Source organism: Thunnus thynnus, chromosome 12, assembly GCF_963924715.1.
Source record: "Thunnus thynnus chromosome 12, fThuThy2.1, whole genome shotgun sequence".
In the NCBI taxonomy this organism is placed as follows: Eukaryota; Metazoa; Chordata; class Actinopteri; order Scombriformes; family Scombridae; genus Thunnus; species Thunnus thynnus.
The window spans coordinates 19715558-19737927 of NC_089528.1; the positions used below are offsets into that span (position 1 = coordinate 19715558).

Consider the following 22370-nt stretch of genomic DNA (forward strand, 5'->3'; position numbering starts at 1 on the left):
TCTGTATCATTGTGATAAATAGGATTTTCACTACTGGTTCTTTCTTAAAATTAGCGAAACAGACACCTGCAACTAACTATATTAAAATCTGAGGGGCAGACAACCAATCTAAAGGTGTTTTACAGTATTTTTACATTGGACTGGATTCTACATCACTTGTAAGTAGAAAAATCCAACTTGTAAAGAACAATAGTTTTGGTTACAAAATGCTATTTCATCAATTTTATTGCAAAAAAATAAATCGCTGGTCTGGGGTCCTATATATTTTCAAAATTGTTCAATGTCATGTTGCATCTTTCACATTATTTTCCAGCATTTCTGATACAAAGACAATTCACATTACTCACATGAGACTTGAACCGACGATGCCAAGATTACAACAGTTCTGACTTCATCTCTGCTTGTGTCAGAGTCTCACTGCTGGTGTTTATCATGCTGCCAAAAGTTATTTTTTGTTTTGTAAATAACCATGGTTTTCTTTGTTTTTGGTTCATTATTTTACTCTCCATATTATATGTTTAATATGTGCTGCTGTGTGGCTGCAAACGTCACTGTTTTGTCTTTACAGTTCTCTTTATTGTGAATTAATGTGATCTGTGCTCAATGTCTCAAGTCTCTGAGTTTCAATTTCATGAACTTGGAGTTCTTGAATAATGGGTTCACAATGTTTTAGAGTCTGTCTTAAAACAATAGTCATGTGCCCAAATGAACATTGACACATGTTTTTCTTGCTGTAATCATTCTACCTTTTAATACTGGCCATTAAGGGATCTCTTCATAATGCACTCTCAATGTAAGTGATGTGGGACAAAATCCACAGCCCTCCTTCTGTGCAGAAATGTATTTAAAAGTTTATTTGAAGCTAATATGAAGTTTACATCCAAATTAGTCAAATCAAGTCAATAACTTTCAAAATTACTGGATTTTGGTGCCAAATTCTCTCTTTTTACAATCCTTCCATTCCAGCTGAATAGGAAAACACTTTCTGTTGACACACAAAGAGGGAATATTATAATAAAAAGACTGTAAATGTGGGAGATATCCACTTTATTTGACTAATTCGGACAGCTGAAGCTTCATATTATCTACAGATAAACTTTTAAATACATTTTAAATAAATAATTTTTCAAATCAAGGACTGAGGATTTTGTCCCCCATCGCTTACATTGTAAGTGTCTTTAGAGGGGATCTTCTGATGGTCAGTATGAAGGAGGAATGTTTACAGTTTCAATATTCAAATGAGCAAAAGAATATTGTTTTAAGACAGACTGGAAAACTCATGTGAACTCATTCTTTAAAACAGATTTGAGTTCAGCTCTGAGTTGACTTTTATGAAACAGCTTAATCATGGTTCATTTTGTTAGGCTGACAAACAAACCCGAAACACCCCACTGACTAATAACTCATGCTTTCAAACTGTCAGGACCGATCATTTCAATACAGTAAACTGGGTGTCACTCCGGGAGCCCTGACTGGAAATGGATTGCACCTGTGGCTCTGATGCAATCTGAGAGCTCGGTTTCTCATCGAGTGGGAACTCTCCACTGCCTGACACACATCCAACGTAAACAAGGCCCACAGTCACGCCAGTCTCGTGCTGCCATCAAAACAAACAGGCCGGGCACGAGTGTGGACACATGGCATACGTGGCTTAGTCCCCTCCATTGACGGCCTAATTCCCCCCTCACCGCCTCATAAAGGGGTCTATTGACAGCCCTTCCTGAGCCCTGCTCACACATAAGTGACCCTCATTGTGAAAATATGTGTACCATCGTTTGGGGCAAGCTGCGGTCTATTGCCCTTCCCTTTAAAATAACAACATTTGGCTGAAACGGCATTTTGCCCCTTTCCTGTCATGATACTGTGACTCAGGGCTTTTCCACCTTTACAGTGATTTGTAAACAAGGAAGTAGTGAACACTGAGGTTCATGGTGTATTAACTTATCTTCTGTTCAGTACCAATATTACAAGATTGACTATACTTGCTCATTTTTTATGTTATCTACACAAAGCACAGAGAAGTCTCTAATGTGAACAGGTGACTCTGTTATCTGTTAAAATCCATTGACCCCTCTCTTCAGTAACTGCAATGTTGTGTTTCATCTACCACCGGCTGGCGGTGAGGAGGGGAAAGCACCGCGGGGTGGACCTGAAAATCTGATCCTCTCTTCATGTTTGACATGGCTACCTAATCCCTTTTGTTCCACCCCAAGAGTCTATTTCAGAGACAACTGAACCCACTGTAACAGAAAACCAAAGCAGTGACGCAAAGCAGGACATTAAACGCTTCTTACACTTATTTATTGATGGATCTGTGGAAAAAAAACACTCAGATCATCTTTTAAAGCAGAGGTGGCTTCAATGTGAGTTCAAGGACAACTGTGGGAGGAAGTTCAGGGAATCAGTTGAGGGCTTACACAGGCCTGTTAGAGAAATGTTTGTCTAAGTAAATTACTAGTAGTTAGAAGCAGATGTGATGATTCACATTACTGAAGAAATTATCCTCTTCCACTAAACTATATTAGGAGGCATGACTGATGCACTCACATTCAAACTTATGGAATGCTTGATTTATGAGCAGTTTTTGGTTTTTCAGTGAAAAGAAGGAAGTTAACATTTCTAAACAGGTATATCACTAAATATGACTTGATTGCATTTTCTAAAAGTGCACTCTTTCTTGGAGGAATTATTTTTCTTTCAACATCAAGGCAATGCGACCATGTACATCACTGATTATATTAAACAGTTAGTATGTATGAGTTGTTGTGGAATCATTTTTATATAACTACTTTTGATATATATAAAAGCATTTGTATCCCACACATAACTGTTACATTTGACAACATAATTGTTGTAATTACAGCTCTTGAGTTGTATTAGTTAACAGATTATTGGCAGATTATTCTCTATATTAGTCCTGTTATCTAAGAGGGGGGAAAAAAATTAATTCCAGGGATTGATAATCCAGGGTCACCATCATTCAGACAGCTGGGAGGGGGATTCAGTTGGCTCTCAGCCTACCGGAGCAAATTATAAAATGAGAACTTCTTTCGTAATAATTCATCCTGAGTGACGTTGTGTGCAGGAAATTACACAACGTACTACAACTTTTTTTAAAAACTGAAATGAACCCACTGTGAGTGCATATGCTATCAGGAGAGCTAACTGTGACCTTGATGCAACAGACTGAGTCTAAAATAAGCATCAACAATAAACTATAGTCACAAAATCCATTTGTATAATAACTAAATGTCACTCTTTTGAATCACAATTGCTTTTAGCTTGTCTTTCAGTTTTGAAATATCTTTAGTTTCACTTGTCGTCCAGGATTTCTTACTTTGACTTTGACTTTCTTAGAATACTTAGTTTTTTTATTTGCATTCATATATCATTTAATATTTCAGAAACCTCTTCCAGAATATGTCTGGCTAATATTTTAAATGAATGCACAAGAGCATGACAATTTTCAGTGAGCCTGATTTAAGGGTGTCACTGGCTTTTAGCCAAAAACGTGACATTTCCATTCTGTTGTCAGAAAACGATGCATATTTAGCATTCCCCCCCTTTTTTCTCTGCTCTCCTTTCTCCTTTCTAACCTACAACACTTTTGCTGTAAATGGTGGCGTCCAGCAAGGGTATTGTCATAATGAAAGATGGGCTCAGGTCAGAGTCTAGCGAGAGGCGAACACTGCACATCTTACATAACAGTACTCTCACAACCTGTATATTCCCCCCTGCAGACAGCACACTAGACCTGCAGAGGAAATTAATATTTTAATCTCTCAGCCAGATTCAAAGAACAGTCCCGGCTCTCACAGGACAGCGGATAAATAAGTCATGAGGTGGAGGTTTGTGTGATAACAGGGCTGGACAGACAGTCACAACAATACATGCTGGGAGGAAGTGCACAACTGAGGGTTTGGCAGCGACTTTCGGTTGGGATGTGAGTGACTGATGGCCAGTCAAGTTTTTGTGTAAATATCCCAAAAGCTTCAGATTTAGATGCAGAACAATCAGATGTTTTTTTTTTTTTTATTAATACGCTCTGCTGTCTTAGCATTTTAAACACTGGAGTCCTGCATATATTCAGTTCACTGACACTGTAAAAACATTGCAAGGCTGCTTCTCTGCAAGACATAAAAAATTAGGTCACTCCCACTACACTACAGAGGGCATGATGCAGGCAAAGCTCCATGAATGGATTCAGGCGCCACACTGTGGTCAGTATGAACAATCTCAACGACAGCACATGCATGATTTTTACTGCAGAAGCATCGGCTGCATTTTCTGCAAGTGGCATTGCATTCCTTTAAAAAAAAACAAAAAAAAAACAACAAAACTACGGCAGAACTTGTTCCAAAATTTTTTCTTCAGACAAGAGCTGAAAAGCAACATATGATTAAAGAGAAACTTTTACAGCAGCTTCTTACTTCATTCTACTGACAGTGTTACATCATTTAAAATCAAATGTACATCTGCAAAAACATTAGTATAGCTCAAATATTTAGGGACAAAAAAAGCAATTCAAAGAGGCGTCTCCACAGTGAATCAGGCTCCACTACATACTTTTCAGAGAAAGTTTTAATGTGTTAAAATTGTTAAAAACTAAAATATCCAAATTGTTGTTTTAGTCTCTCTTTCTACAATCGTGTTCAGGTTGAGTGATGATTCGTCTATATCAATGCACAGCACTGTTAACAAGCACAATTATCAGCATTAATGTTACAACTTGGTCAGTTGCTCATTAACATTTTTCACATCCAGGTTCAAACTTTCTTATTCTTGTTCTTACATTCCAAAAAACATTACCGCGTCGTCGGAAAACTAAAACAAAAGGAATGTTCCTGTTCCTTTAAGTCCCTGCAGATTTTATACACCTTGTGTAAAATGTTAACAACCTCTTCCAGTGATGTCCCAACCCTCCCACTACTAAACCTGCGGTTCTCCTTCAAACCCAAGTGATTGCTCTAGAGGAATTATTTGCAAGGACACTGGAGGAGGGTTTTCACACAGCAATGCATGACAACCAAATGTCAATAGTTAACATAATTAAAAACAATAATAACTTAAAGGTGTAGGGATGGAAAAATCCCAGGACTGTGTCATTAATCCAGTATTTTACAGACTTATGTATGAACACACTCTGCATGAAAGAATACAGATGTCCTGTGTATTTACAGTTATATATAAAGCTTTGTCTCTCTCAACTCTTAATGCAACAAAAATCATGTTCAGTAACTAAAATATTTAATTTACACTTCAGTAAAACCATTATTAGCATTATAGCACCCTTTACACCTGGCATGAACATGTATCTGGACGGACACAGTGGTTTTTTTTGCTGTGACCATTTGTAAAAGCCAAAACAATCTGATCCTGCAAACACTTACAGTATAATGGACACTAAGCACATTAACTAGCTCTAAAAATGAAATGTGACACAGGATAATGTAAATAGCTTGTGGAAATAAAAGACATGGCTGGATGTGATTTGCAGAGCAACATCCAGTGCGCACACATATTTGGACTACTCAGTATTGGCTTTGTATTCCAATACAATGACTATGAGGTTTGAGTTTTGAACGTGTTTGCATCTACATCCGTGTAGAAATGATTCCAACACAACTGAACATCCCAAAAAACCCAGTGAGCTGAAAGTCAGCACTTTGCCCTCATAGATATTGTTTCATTTTAAATCCAGTTGGTTGGAGTGGAGTCAAAACAATAAAAAAATATTACTACTACTTACAAACCGCAAAGAAAAATCCTAATTTCTTCATGTGCACAGGAAACACGTTATTGCTAGTTGAAAATGCTACAACTGACTGTCCTGCTCTATAATACAGTATATAGACAAAGCCCTAAGATTCATGTAAATGCCAAGTATAATGAGGGCCTATGATATCAGTTCTGTTATCTGTTAGCTCAAGTGTGTGTGGTACCCCAGGTGATAAATGATTCATAACATCACATAGTTCTACAAAAGTCAACATTTTCAAAAAAAAAATCCTTTTATACATCGTTTTCTCTGGTATATATATTTTAAAAAACATGAAAAAACTGACCAGTTTTACCCTTTTGAGTTTTCCTAAATCAAAACAACTCATAGCATATGGAACCGACTGAGAGTTTGTCTGTAAACTGATCGTGATGGTGATGTCTCTGCTACTTCCACACTTTTAAAAAGTGTTATTTCTCTTTGTTCTGCTTGTATCGCTCGTGCTTCGAATGCTGAAGTCAGGCCTGTATTGTAGTGTGAGGAGGAGGAGGATTGGTGGTGGTCCACAGTCTTCTGAGGAAATCAAAGTATGCAGTCTGAAAGGCCTCTGGTACTCCTACTCCTGGGTATATTCCTGAGTTAAATCCATGCATAGTAGTTGCAGCGATGATGAGTGTGTCAGTAATCGCAGAAATGGCTTGCGCGCACACCCACACAGTCTCTCCCAGACAGATAGTTAGTTCACTGTTCATTGTCTCTGACAGCTTGCTAGTAGTTGAGGAGGCGCTCCCTTTCTGTACCGGCATAGCGCTGGTTAGCCGCAAACACCTTCGCTTTGTTCACTGACGGACCTGTCAGAGTCAGAACATACAGTATTACATTTAGTATGAACTAGCATTCAATTTGTGCTTAAATCTTGTCTTTTCCTTTTAAATATATGACATTACTGACCTATATAACTGAGCAGTACAGGGAGGAAGATGAGACCGTGCGTGGCCCCCAGCAGCACTATGGCCAGGTACATCCTAAAGTAGAAGACCTGGAAGATCTGGGACTTGGAAAGCGCTAGAATGAGGATACCTCCGAACTTTGTTAACGTGATCCCACTGAAAACCTGCAAAAAGGTAACAGTAAACTTAACATGCAGACAGTTCCAAGCACCAAAATGATTTCATGACAGATTCTTTATCAAATATTAACAACAGCATGACTATTTTCAGCTAAAGCAGACATGTAAATTAAAGCTTCCTCTGAAAGAATTACTGTATCAACAATATCAACATGCAAAATCATTTTTCATTCCTAACATGTCCAAAACCATGTAGCTGATACTTTTAATTGAAAAAAAACTGCCTTTAGTGGTTTTGGTGAGGACTTACAGAGCTTCCCATGTGAGCCAGGGCCTCCTCAGCCCGCTCCACTCTGTCCTTCTTCACGCTGATGGAAAAAGCTCGAACGATATGACTGCAGAACTCTACTGAAATACCAACGCTCTGCAACAGACAGAGGACAGGAAACAAGTCAGCAACAGAAACATGGAAACGCTGAGATGAAAGCCAAAACTGTTGAAGTTAGTTTTTGCTGGCTTGTGTTGAATATTTCATGGGTGAGATTAAGGACAAGTTGTAGTGACTTTTACTTTCCAGCTGGTTATAACAACATTTTCTTTGCACATACTTGTGACATCTAAAGGCACGGTGACATTGCTAGAGCAGAGTCCATTAGGGTAAGTGACAGGAAGGGTCAGACGACCAGACAGATTGTAAACAAAGCCACAGTTTTAAAAAAAAAAGGGACAAACTTGTGCTCCAATTAATTGAGAAACTACCAGTTATTCTCCTATTCTGGTCATTGTATTTGTATGTGTTTGTGTGTTGCATGCTCCTTCTCACCATGACCAAGTTCACAAGCGATACCGCGTTGAGACTGATGTCCCACAGCCACATGACGCCGAACATGTTGACCAGGATCATGGCGATGGTGATGCAGACGATGACGGCTGACCACAGCTCGAAGCCCAACAACACTGTCGTCACAACAAATATGGCTGCCAGGGACACGCTCAAGTTCAGAGCCGTGTCATATGCGATGGTCAGGTACTGCTCGTAAAACACATAGAACACGCTGTAAAAGAAGAAAAGATGTATACGTATTAGCAGGATGAGAAAGTGAGTGTGAAGAAAGTGAGCAGCCATTATTCACAATAATGATAATCCAGTTACTATTTTGGAAAGGACGAGTCTATACTACAGTATGTAAACTATTATTTTCATTCTTTTTAGTAGATACATGTTCTTTCAATCAAAGAAAATTATCTTTTATTATATTATCCAGTCATGCATTTCAAAAGGAGACTTATGAGTCAAATTATTCTAACAATAAATAGACGTAACAAGTCTAATTTTGTATCTGCAAACTACTTTTTCTTGGAATATTGGGGACGACCTCTGTACCTGAGGTTGTGATCTACATTAGTGGTGGCGTGACTGTTTGTTTATATAGGATACAGGGGACAGGAAGATTGCTTCAGTACTTAAGGTTACATTTATAATGTTTTCTTTGCTGTGTGCTTATCTATGACCTACTTTCCTCCCGTCAGTATCCTTGAACATTGAGTGCAAAACAAACAAACCTTTAGCTACAAGTATTTCAACATAGAAAATGTCCACAGAAAACAGTGGGTGAAACTCATTACTTTCAGACAGAAGCTCTACAAAGACAACGGTAAAAATCCTATAACTTATACAGCAGATAAAGCAAAGTCTAGACCACTAGAGGCAGTATAGCAGGATTTACCTGTAGGCAAAAACTTTGTGGTCCATGGACTGACTGATATTTTCAGCCAGGATTCGGGCCATTTTCAAAGCATCTATGAAGTCTGGGGACTCCTTCAGGATGGTGTGATACGTCATAAAGTAAGTGGCTCCGACTCCTGTGTTGTCGGGATGCAGATCAACTGCTGTGGCGTAGGCTGCATGGCCCCTGGAGGAGCATTGTGAATACAGAGGGGAAAAAAAAAGAGAAAATTACAAACCACAATGAAACTGGTATAATGTGATGTGGTACTTTTAAACATATAAGAAACAGAAGTGAAAGTTAAAGAATGTAACGGCATCTCATGTGTTTTCAATAATGAAAACAGAACTAACAGAGCTATAAAATTACCCTTTTCCACACTTGACGTTAGGATTGTCTGACAAGAACATGGGTAGAAACCGCATGAAGTCATCTCCAACGGGCCTCTGCTTTCCGCTGGGAGTCATGGGCCGACAGTGAACGCAGGATGAGTTTACCACTGGAAAACAATATCCAACAGGATGTGAGAAATAATTCAACTCTGGTCTGTAAGACGACACCAACTCCTAAAAACTACATGCCTTTGACTTCTGTGAATCAAATCTTTTCAGTCACAGTGAGACCAGTGAAACATGAATCAAATAAACAACGACCTCAAAGCTGCACAATGAGAACTGCCAATAAATCAACGCAGTGCAGGCATAAAACGGTGCAATAGCAGAATAACAAGTCTTTTTTTAAACATTGAAGCAACATGAAGGAATTTGACATTTTGGTGATCATGATATCATTCATGAAACTGCATTCATCAAAAACCTAAGCCATGTGGGCAAAGAATTTCATGGTTTGATTGTTTCCTTTTTTCTTCCTCCTCAAATAAACTGTCCTATGCTGACACTCTAAGGTGACTTTTAACTGTAAACAAGTCATTTTATGAACTAGGAATCTATTAATAAAAGAATACTTCAATTTGCTGCATTAATTATCATCTATGTAGATTAATGCAAGAATATTGTGATCCTGTTAAACTTGAATTACTTTCAGTCACTCATAGTTATTACAAAAAAACAATACAATACATAATACTTGAACTATAATTACATTAAAATTTAGTTTTATATTGCATTATTTCTGCTATTTTTCTCAAATAATGTTCTGAAAGTTGTTTCACTGTGTTTTCTGTATGAAAACATGGCAAAAATGTTAACTGGTAACTTAAGACAAACATTGGAATCACTACACAAGACTTCAAAGTATGTTGACATTGGATAAAAAATTTACCCGAGGCGTTGCAGAAGGCCCCTGTGCTGTTATAATATCGACAGCAGGTGGACTGAGGCTTCACCCAGTCAAAGTAGTCATCCAGCCAGGAGGACGGAGTGAAGGCAATGGTTGTGCTAGAAGCAAAAGCAAAAGTGTCATCATTGTTTGGATTATAGTGACTATAATTCTTTTAAGTCTTTGTCTGATCTAAGCAAGTTTTCAGGCTGTGGTATGTGGCTGTCACATATTAAAAAGCATGCTGTATGTTTAAAATAAGGTTTGACAAACAGGACAATTTCCAAAAGCAAATTTTTGATTTTTAATTTAAATATCAAGTTTGTCTCATGCGATTAAACCATCTATGAATTTTGTTCTGAGAACATGTATCTGAGACTTACTAGTCACTGATGAGTGAGGCGGCGTAAACTTGTTGGACCAGGGAGTCATTGTTGCAGCCCACCCCTCCACACACAAGATTCTGACCCTCCAGGCTACTGTAGTTGAGACCATCCTCCACCACGAAGTACACTGGAGCTCCAGTGTGGAGATACTCGCTCAAGTTCTTAAAGTAGTCCAACACGTAAGAGTCCTTGATGAAGAGACAGACTGTCAGAATAGACCTCCACATGTACAGGAGTGCAAGCCGGGATATCACATACATTCTGTATTAAATTAATTCATGAAGCCAAACCACATGACACATGATTGATTTAGCTTCTCTGACAACTGATGGGAGCAGTAACTAAATTGTTGAGAAGTGTTTCCACATCTGATTAAGAAGCTCTGGTCCAAACGGTGTCTACTAGCAACCCATGAACACACACAGGTGATGGACACTGTGAAGACTTACATCAGGCATGGAGAGTTTCTGGTCCAGTCCAATATCTACTTTATTCACCACAGCAATACTGAAGGAGAGTATTCCCACAAACACGGCCACCTAAACAAGGAAAGATGAAAAAAAACCTTAATGAAGAAAAACAATTATCATATAATGAACAAACACTACATTCTACTCAATGAAAACACATGTGTTGCAACACATTTGAATAACACAAAAGAGGGGCAGCTGTTCTGTTGACATCTCTAGAGACAGATGTGCGTGACAAAGTATCTATGAGATACATATTATGATCAGACAGATGTGCGTGACAAAGTGTCTATGAGATACTTACTATGATCGGTCGCACCCACTCTTTGAGAATGAATGGGGCATAGACTTTCTTGAAAAAACGGAAGAGTAAGCCGTCTGTTTTCGTTTCCTGACCTTCTGGCAGCTTCACACAGCAGAGGATGTCAAGGCGATTCCCCTTTTAAACACAACAGATAACGCAGCATTTGATAAGTGTAATTATTTAGAACATATTCTCAACCATGTGTCAGTGACGCCCAAGAGCAGGTTTTCACTCCAGTCACTGCACTGATTAATTTCAACCAGAGACTAATCAGTGAAATTAGCTAGTGCAGTGTTTGGTTGGATCTGTGCAGCATAAAACCAGTGGGCTGTTAAAAGCTGTAGTCCCTGACCATCTAAAACCTTACATATCATCATGAATGTTGCCACCGTTTTCCCCAAAGTCTCACCTCCTGTCTTCTGGCGTCCAAGCCGAGCAAGCTGACAAAGCAACTGATCTGCAACAGGAAATCAATAAAAACAGCCAAGCCAGCAAAAAGAGAGAAAGTCCTCACTGCAGGCATGTTGGACAGGGCTCCTGCAGAGGAAAGAGTATTATCAGCATGTGACTATGACATGATGGCACTTTTTGTGGCAACTGTGTCAATCTTTTCCACTAAAATGATTTTCTTAATTCGAGTTGGAACAATATCATTAAGAACACATATTTCATAGTTTATATTACAAATTGTATTACAAATCCATTTTACCCAGGAAGAAGGCCACCGTCTCAGAGAAGGAGGAGAGTAACAAGCTGGGGGCAACGTCTCCAAGAATACGACCGATCTGCTGGTGAAGTTCCTCCTGAGGCATCCGCTCATCTCTCTGTTCAGAAATTAAAATGAAAAAAAAAAAGCATGCAAGTTAATCTTTTATCTGAAAGAAAGATAATGGCACTGAGAATATGAGCTCTTTTTTTAACAAACCTGCATACAATAAAACAAGTTGAGTTAATGATCAATATGGATGCACATACGCATTAAACCACACAACACATAACTGGGTGATGATATACTATTCAAATGGACTGAAAGATATCAAGGTACCTGGTATGTTTGAACTATAATAAAGATGTTATCCACTCCAACAGCCAACACCAGGAAGGGAATGACCTCAATGACAATGAGTGTGAGCGGGATACCAACATAGCTGAAGATGCCCAGTGAGGCGGCCACAGAGCTCAACACGATCAGGATACCTGCTATACCCAGAGAAATCTTAGAGTCCACCTGTGCGGGCAAAAAAAAAGATAAGAGGATCAGTCATCTTCTTTCTTAAGCTGTTCCCTTTAACGTTCGAACGGCAGGAAGTTGTCAAGCATGTTTTACAAGTTCTGTTGACTCACAGACATTTGTCAAGCTCCTATGTCACAATGAGGAAGAAGGAATTCCATTGAGTAATGTGTAAAACTATGAAAACAATGACGTAAATGAATAAGCGCTCAGTCTCTTACCATTACTCTCCTGAAGCTGTGGATGTGACCCAGGGCCAGGGAGATGTAGATGAACATAATGGCATAGCTGATTACTATGGTGCTGATGTCACTGTTGCTCTCTCTGTCGAGTTCATCTTCAACACTCCTCTCTGAGTTAAAGGCTATGGTCAGGTTGGGGTTTTTGAAGTTTTTCATGAAGCGGATGAATCTGAAATGCACGCGCGCACACACACACACAAAAACACAGTAAGTACATAAATAGACCAGAAAAAGTAACTTTTACTGATGCCAGCTAAAAGAGGTCTGACTAATTTTAGAAAAAGATTGATGTCTCACTCTTTCTCCCATGCCAGAGCTTTGCCCATCCTGACAGAGTCGTTCAGGTAGTTGTTGAGTGGAAAGGTGATCACTAGAGCAGTGGCATTGTTGTAGTTGGTTTCTGTAGTACGAAAAAAAATTTAAACATTACCTAGACCATTGTCTGTATCAAACACAATAACAAATATTATAGATCTGGCAGTTAATTAAGATAAATGATAATTTTAAACAGCAAACGTGTAACTGTAACTGCTGCACAAAAGTGATTATACTGTAAATACCCTTCTTATTGCTATTATAGATACTTCAGTAATACCAACAATTCCAAATCATTACTAACTGCAGCGACAGTGTTGTTGATACAACTTTAGTTGTACGCAATCACAAGTGGAAAGTTGATACAGAAATTGGTACAGAAATTCAGTGACCAAAGAGCATAGGTTATTTCTCTTACTGCAATAAAAGAGGTTCTAGACAGACTATATAACTTTATAATCTCCGTAAATGAAAAACAATATCTATTTTCAGTTTCTATGCTCTTCAACAAATGTTTATCCAGCTCACCGTCATAGCCTCCAAGTGCCAGCCAAGGGAAGACGGGGCCTCCATAAGTGCCAAGACAGGGATCATGGAGGAGAGTGGTGTCGTTGAGAGACGCTGGTGCACTTTAAGATGAAAAACAAAAACATAGTTAGAAGCCTACAAAAATTACAATCAACCATCATTAGGAATTACTTGAAATTCATTATAGTACAGTTAAGAACAACTCATATGGAAACAAGCCATGACAACCAATGCGGAACTATGGTTGGGCTATTTTAAGAAGAAACTTTCACCCACAACGGTATTGAGAAAATGCAAATGCCTGCACCTGGGGAAACCAGATTCTCGTGAGCTGCAGATGTTTTACACTAATTTAGGTTTTAACCTTTTCCTCGACTGCGAGCAGATATTTGCTGGCAACTAAAAAAACTGCGAGGAAAGGCTAAATCTAAAGACTGCATGAGCTTATTGGTAAACACATGAAAAAGAAGAAAGCAACTGAGAAAACTGAGATTAAAAAAAAAAATCACCTGACACAGTAGAGGAAGTGGCTGTGAAAGTCAGCGTAGACAAAGAAGTCATCTCCAATGCTGTGGTCCAGCACGGTGTGGCTGTTCTGGAAGTAGTTGAGGACACTCAAGATCGTACAGTTGTCATTGTATGGGGCCAAAGGAGCCAAGCAAATGTCCTTCAAGGTAACGTTTTTCCCCTCGTATGTGGCGACAAGGCCTTCAATCGCAAGCTGCAGATCCAGCACCTGGTTGGTTATGGTTAGAAAAAATGAGGAGGAAAAGAAAGGAGAACCGATAAACCACAGTTTCAGAGATGCAGCTGCTCTTCCAATGTCCCATTTTTATCTAACGTGGTGATGTGTCTCTTTGAATCCTCATAACAGAAACAAAAGCTTATATACAAAACGCTCAGTGGCTTAATAACAACAGACTAATCAATATCGCTCACAACCAATCTTCCAAGTTTGCCTCTCTGACTAAACCCACCTGGTGAAGGATATCTTTGCGAAGGATGGCTCCAAATGGGACATCTGATCCTCCGAAGTAGGGGGAGTAGATGAAAGTGTCATTGATGGGAGTGGTTATAATGAGCTGTGCAGTTCTAAAGAAGGGTCCGAAGTGGCTGTCAAAGTAGTCCTTATCCTGGCGTGCCTGGCTGCTTGGAGACGACCACAACTCAACGGGGTCGGTGGTAATGCGCATATAGACCAGGCCACCAGAGGAGGCTACCACCAGTATCAGGCTGCCCAGTATGACCAGAGAGGGACGCCGCACACAGAAGGAACCCCAGGAGGTAAAGAGAATCCGCAGTGCATTCTCAAAGCGTTCGCCCAGCGTTTCACAACAGGATGCGTATACTACAGAGAGAAATACAATGAGATTTAGTTTGTGTCATGTGGCAATGATAAGAGATTGTTATTACTACCTACAGTGCAATGCAATTGTTGGTATGACAAACTGTTTACAGAAAGAAGAACAATAATTTAAATCATGTGTGAGTTACCTTGGTCAGGATCGTCACTGTTGAGAGACAGTGGGTTATTGCTGTCCAATATGGGGCCATACTCAGACATGATTGTCCTTTTCCTGTATGCACAAAGAACCACACAAGCCAATTAGATATTCACTTCAAAAGGCAAGCATCAGAACCAAAATATTATCATCACAGATGTATGATACGGATCCCGACAGAATATACGCCACAAAGGAAAAGTCTTTTACCTGTAACACCAAGCTGCTAGCACAGCACCAATAAAGATAAGCAGGAAGGCCATGTAAGAGATCCACATGATGACAGTCATGGCATCCATACCAAGGATAGTCCAGGGAGGTGGGAGAGGGGGAGGGACAGGTTTGGGACCACAGGCCTTTGTGCAGTCCTGACAGGAGCAGGGACCTGAGCCGTCCTCCAGGCCCTCTGTGCAGTCATATGTCTTGTTGTTCATGGGAGTGTAACCAAAAACTGGGACATCTAGAAACAGCAAAATATGTACGCTGGATTAATCATCTAAAGAGTAGATGTGACAAAGGCATTAGACAGTTAAAAATGATGAAGAATGTATTTAACTTAAAGAAATAAAGCAGGAGAGATATTTTTTCTGTGGCAAGTATACAGAAGTACAATGAAAAAAAATTATTTACCTGAGAAGATCGGGACGATAGGAAAGGGAGTCTGTCCATTGTTAATATCGAACATGTACTGGATCCAGTTAGTAGCATTGCAGTCCTTTGCATCCTTGCCACACAGCAGTGATAAGGCCTTCACATTGCTAGATGGAGCCTGGACGTCCTTACAGGCATTGTACATGGCTGAAAAAGCCCGATTTGGTTATTTTGTGGCAAAAACTCGAGAGTTACTTTCAATTAATGTACCCATTCACTCTTGCATCTGACCACGAATTTAACAGTCATGACTTTTAGTTACCCACAGAATTACCCAATTGAGAGCATGACTTCATGTTCAAATAGAAACTGTTTCCTCATGCCAGGCACATGTTGCTTATTATTTGGCATTTTTTTTAAATATATCAAGAGGCTGAGATTTGGGAAACCATGAAAAAAGATGTTTTTTTATATTTAACATTTAAGAAACATCTGGCTACTGCTGTGTCAACTCACCGTTAGAGAACGTTTGTCCGATGTAGTACTGCACTTCCACAACGTTAGACTCATTGATCTGGGTGCTATTCATGAACTGACTCTGGTGGGGGCTGCATGTCAGCTCACAGAAGAGGTTCATCAGATTGAAGAAACAGGCGGGACACCTGTACACAGATGCAGTGAGTGTCAGATGCAGAATAATTAAGAAAAAAAAAAACAATTTAAGGTTTAAGAGCGTTTAATAATTGTAAGGAAAGAAGCATGGTGGTAAAAAATGAGGTAAAGTAAAAAGAAAAAAATCTACAAAGATAAGAAAACATGCCAGCCTTGGCAAATGATAGTCATTTGGTCTATGAGCCTGTTTCTGTCTGTCTTTAACCCCTTATTAGCAACATGCAACACCGAAGCTTTGCAGAGTTAGAACAACATATAACATTCGAGCACAACATGTACTTGAAGTTTTAGAAGGACCAACAGCCTACTCTCTGTGAACAGAAATTCAGAAGAGGAATAATGATGCCCTTCCAAGAAAGTCATGCGCCTCATTAGTTAATTTTATAAAAACAGTGCATACCGAGACAGGAACTGAAGGGGAAGCTGGAGACTCCCTTTGAGAGTGCGCAATTGGTCAACATTGCAGCAGAGACTTCGGTTTCCATAGTCATACCCAGGACAAAGCTCCTGCATGTAAACAAAAAGAGCAGTGACGTCACTTTGATAGACTTTTTCCGCGGTATAAAAATAAAGCACCGCTGGAAAGCAGAAGTATGATGCAGACGTTTGGGATGGGCATCATCTGAAAACCATAACTGGACAAAAACATCAAGATGTGTACCGTGAGAAGGTCATAACCCTCATCTTCTAGCGGGAGAGGAGGACCGGTGTAGTTGCAGTTGTACTTTTTTCCAGGCACCTTTGCGGACTCGCCGCACTCACCGTACCACACACAGTGCTGGGCCCCAACCTGATAGTGAGACAACAAAAACATAAAGATCATTTGTGCAGTGTGTTTACAGAGCAAATTCATTTAGCCTTTCAAAATACAGCTCATATAGTCTGATGAATATTATGTAGCCTTTTTCTGAGAGTCTACTTTTTTATCTTCTGAGAATGAGAACATGTGACTTAGTTTTGGTGACTCAAAAGGACGTAACCATTGTGATTTGCAGATGAACCTTTTTACCTCGAGGTTTTATATTTGCCAGGTTAAACCTCTGATAATGTTTCATTTCCTGTGTTTCTAATATCTCATGCTTTGGGTGTCTGAAAATAAGAATCTCACTTCTGCAAAAAAGGTTCCCTAGTAAATCAGACATTTGAAGAGTACAGAGAAACGACAGAGCAGCCCTTAGTTTAGTCATATCGCACATTGTTAATATGACTAACCCAACACATACTGTGGTCAGATTGCTATGGCAACTGCAAATAACAGTGGGACAGTTTTTGTTACAGCTACAATGACCTTTTTTGTGCACTTGTAAGATAAAATACATTGAACGATATATTTTTTTAAAGTGTTCAATAGATTTTATTACCTTTCATAGCTTCTGCAGTTCAACTTTTCCATTATCTGTCTATTCAGCATCACAGTCCTCACATGTTTTTGTTGAGGGGGGTGACTTAGGGAAGTTAATTCACTTACTCTACAAACTGTTTTATGAGTAAGCCCAGTGTCACACTCTGACCTACTTGTGTCTTGTGGTTTTGAGTTAAAGGACAAGATTCAGATGTCACCATTTCCTCAGTTGGGGTTTTATGCAGTAGCAGACGGAGACAGAACTGTAACTATACTAGCTATTTTTACAAAGTCAACTTGAAAGACTCACAACTCAGAGAAAGAGACTTGTTTATATTGAATAAGAACCAAAACCCTCACATATTGTTGTTTGGGTCAAATTTGACCCATCTTGACATTTGAAAGCAGTAAAAGCACCTTAAATGACGTTCTTTAAGCCTGAAATTTTATGACTTTTCCTAAAGTGGCCCAGAATATACAAAAATGGAAATATTACAAAATTATTTATTTTTGTGCTGCTGGTATAAATATTAACACATAGAGGGTGTTCCAGGTCAAATATGACCCATATTTATCCAAAGTGATTTTAAAGACACAAGAGGGGGTTAAATCAAGGTAAAGGGTGGTTATGGGGATTCTTGAAGCAGTGAAACTACAGACTGGCATGTGTGTGTATTTCTGTCTTTGGTACAATGGGGAGAGAGCTCAAGGCAGACTTTGACAGTGTCATGAGAACTGTCCGTGTTCCCAAAATAATGCTACATTTGCTAGGTTTCCCACCCAGGTGGGCATCTGCACCCGCTAACAAGCCTGTACAAAGTAACAAATCAAACCCATCAATTACCAGGCGACCAACAGTCATAGTCCTCCCTGTAGTGGAGGTCAGCTTTCATAGTGCTATAAAAAGTACCTGAGCCCCTATTTTACTGATTTGGCAGAGTGGAAGGAGTGCTTTTGTGGATCTGTAACTCCAAGATGAAAAAGGAGACAGTGAGTTGAAGAGAAAGTATTAGAAGAGGACACTTAGAGAAAATGGAGGAAAGGCCCTTGTAATTTCTCTGCAAGATGGTGTTGCCTTTGCAGCACCATCTTCCCCCCAACACCAACAGCCACAGCAGCATGTACAGTAAACTGAATCTTGCCCTGATCAATCTGCTGTCCCACGGTCAATTTCACATGGGGACAAAAGAGAGGAAGATGCAACTTCTGCACAACAAAAACAGACTGTAAAAGTAATGTTTTTGCAGTGTTGTTTGTTTGAAATCAGCAAATCAGTTTGTTGTTTTGTTTTATAACTAATACACTCAATGCAGAGTTGATTGCGTACAATTGACCTACCGTAACCTACCATACTTCACTTTCAATAAAATTAGAATAGAAATAATTATGGCTGTTTTTTCCTCTGTTTTAGATAACATGAGATCATAATATAGTACGATTGCAAATGTATTTTCTCTATAAACGAATAGTATCAAACATAAAGAAAACACTCTCTCTGCTCTCTGAAACATTAATGATGGCTAAATCATGCATTTATTTATGACTGATAACATATATATGGATACTAAATGCATTTGTGGTTCAAAGTTTGCTATAGGGACTAATTATAAAGGGATACTTCAGCTGGGTCAAAAATGACCAGCGCCATACTATGAAGGGTCAGAACATGAACAGTGTGCAAGGACAATTACATAAACATGACAGAAACCTGTTGCACCAAACACAAACCCACAAAAGAAATCAGCACCCAAACAAGTTTATGGTTATCCACTCCACCCTCTAAATAATCAATACTTTTTTACTCATCCCACATCCTTGTTTTACAAGGACGCTGATAACTTATCTCATTACAGTAATGATTAATCAGACCTGAAGTTTTAGCATAGTTTCTCAGTGATTTGACCAAATAACCTGATGAGATGGAGTACAAACAATGCAGTCAATGCAAAAGAGCTATTAGGCTACTGATGACAAGTGGGCACTATTTAAATCTGATTACTTCAAATCAAATGCATAAAGCAGAGACCAGCTTGTTTTGAAATTAAATCTTCACCAATCAATCGATGATGACAAGTGGAAGATATGGGTAAGTTGGATTTTGTACCTGTATTACACCTTTATGTCCATTATTTGTTTAATGTGAATCATGTGAAGTACACTCCAGGGTGATCCTCAGGTACTTGCTAAGTTTTGTTTTTCCATATGCAGTTTAATTTTATACTTACATAGTCATTATTTATTTTTATCTTCTAATGTACTTTCCCTTCTGCTATGTACTTACTTTTTATATTAGTACTGATCTTACTTCTTCTTACTTATAACGTTACTTTAAGGCAACTGTTTAATGACCCAGTAACACTCAGCTTCCACATTTTATTAAAATGACACTATTATCCCAATAAAAACATAATTACAAGAAGGAAGGTACATCCTGAAACTGATATCATCAATTTATTTGGCTCCAAACCATCTCTGCTTTAAAAAATAACCCGATAACAATCACAACATTAAGAAGCAGTAACACATTTAGTTTTTTTTTCATAGTAAAAACAGGGAAAGGATTTTGATCTGTCAAGGAATGGCATATGAAACTTCTTGATCCCAGCTTCGAGTGTAGACGAACAGTTAGATCCTGTACTAGAAGCACTGCCCGCCTCAGAGAAACGTCAAAGCTAACGTCTTATGTTCTGCATTTCAGGTTTTCGGTTACGTTAACGTTTCCAGCTAGCATTAGCTGTCTTGTTTGAGCCACCATTAAACCAATTACTGTCTATCTTTAACCAGAGGAAACAAATAGCTACACTAACCTGACTCTAAATTTCGCTAGCCGCCCCAGATTAACATCACACTAGCAACGGCGAACTGAGCTGAGTCATGTTTTAGTCACGAGAACACGGACGTTAAATTACACTTACCCATCGAAAATGTCCTTCTGACAGGAGTATAATGAGGAAAAGTACACATAAACTGCTTCTCTCTGGTAAGAGCCCCATCCCTCTTACTGAAAAGACCGAATCGAAGTGTCAGTTCAGGTAAACTTTCGCATATTTTGTTGTTGGTTTCTTCTTCGTCTGATTATTTGTTTTGGGCGGAGACAAAATGTTCCTTCAGTGCTGCCACTAACCGACGCTGGTGACGCACTACACCTGAATACCATATTAACTAAAAACTATTACTCTTTGCACACTGGAATATTTGACTAAATGTTTGACTGTATTTGAATATTTAAATACTTGTGTTTATGTACTTGTCGTCATCTGTAATTTAATGTATCTGGCTGCTATGACGATTTAAGTTCCCTCCGGGGATTGATAAAGTCAACTATCTGTCTATCTATCTATCTATCTATCTATCTAGCTATCTATCTAGCTATCTATCTATTTCATCTCATATCAAGACAGAGACAGGCATTTAATGTCTGACATACAGAAATATTGGAATTTTTATTTTTAAAAAATAGACTAAAAATGTTTTTTTTTCAGGAAGCAAGCCATTTAAAAAGTAGGGTATGATTGACATGCACAAAAGAAATCATGTTAAACGATAACAATCCAAATTTACATTATATCAGTATAGTCAATTAAAACACAATTTAGAGTCATATACATATGCCACCAAATGGGCAACAGAAGGCCGGTTTTGACTTCCCAAGGCAAATACTAATTCCTTTTAACACATAGTAGTATACAGAGCAATAAAAACATGAAATTCTTTACCTCTGTTACTGACTAAATTAACACAAGAATCAATGTTTAAAAAGCGAATAAGGAAACACCAGGGCACATCATATTTGTGGGATGCCATGCATATGTCAATTTGTAGTTTTTGCAGTGTTTTTAAATGTGGACCCAAGGAAGACTAGCTGTATTTTAGGACACAGCTAATGGTGATCCTAACAAATAAACAAATAAACAAGATTGATGCAAACATCAATGTACCAACACACACCCACACACACACACACACACACACACACACACACACACACACACAAACAAACAAACAAACATATTAAGATGTCCATAATCCACTAGGGATTACTATCCAGCAGTAGTTAGGGTTCGCATTTGCCTCAAAGGTAGAAGTGTTCAACTCTTCCTTAATTAAAGGAGGCAGTTTATTCCACTCCATGGCATCATCGTACAGGAAGAAAACCTTGCCCAGTTTAGACTTGAATCTATTAAGTTTGCTACACTGACTCTGTTATTATGACCATGAACTTCCCCAACCTTGTTGAAATACTGTTGGTAAAAAGCTCTAAGCATTGCCATGTAAAATCCTATAAACTGTAACCAATTTAACTGAATATGATTAATGTACATTTTAATGCCAAAGTCAGAGGTATATCTGTGTTGTTTGTCTTTGCTCTTGGAAGTGGACATGGCTGCAGTGAAAAAAGGTGATTTCCATGTATCAAAACTTGTCAATATTATTAATATAATATGACAATATTACATTTATTTTGTCATTGTTATTATGCAGAATCTTTATGGAATTATATCACACTGATAACATTAAAAAATGTTTGGAAAATATACTATTTGGTTTCAACAATTTTGATTAAAAAAAAATAAGCAAAAAATGTATGTAACTAGTTTAATAATAATACTGGGAAATAAGACCATCCACCAGTCTAGATAAGCACTATTTTTATTACTCATTTTTGAAATCTAACAGTAAACTGAACAAACAAGTAGGCTGTTAACAATTAATGTGTGCTCTTTTTTGATGTTTTCATTCAAAGACATCTGCCCGGTCTCTGTTATTGATAATGATATGTTACTTTTTTCTTTGGAAACTGTCAATCAAATCAGATCAAACCACACCAAAACAGTCCCGATGAAGCAGATTAGCTCAGTGTTTGAATATTTAACTGTCAGTTCTTTGTGTTAAACCTTCATTAGATAATAATTACATGTGGGGTTTTTCTAACTTTATTTAGTCACAAATATTGAATTTTATATAGAAATACATAATATTTGAAACCAAGTTTT

At 38.5% G+C, this 22370-nt stretch overlaps 1 protein-coding gene across 1 annotated transcript; it reads right to left on the reverse strand.

Moving 5' to 3' along the window:
- Positions 1–4227: 4227 nt before the first annotated feature.
- npc1 (Niemann-Pick disease, type C1) lies at positions 4228–20458 on the reverse strand. Its single transcript, XM_067606191.1, has 25 exons — positions 20292–20458; positions 16696–16824; positions 16435–16541; positions 15879–16024; positions 15402–15569; positions 14982–15231; positions 14764–14846; positions 14247–14617; positions 13779–14005; positions 13270–13370; positions 12724–12826; positions 12406–12595; positions 11999–12181; positions 11663–11777; positions 11363–11490; positions 10954–11088; positions 10629–10718; positions 10177–10367; positions 9797–9912; positions 8885–9014; positions 8516–8701; positions 7612–7843; positions 7099–7212; positions 6671–6833; positions 4228–6570 (listed from the first exon to the last, which is right to left on the reverse strand). Exons 1-25 carry the CDS (start codon positions 20367–20369, stop codon positions 6488–6490), a joined length of 3819 nt encoding a protein of 1272 aa, XP_067462292.1. The 5' UTR covers positions 20370–20458; the 3' UTR covers positions 4228–6487.
- Between the last annotated feature and the right edge of the window lie 1912 nt (positions 20459–22370).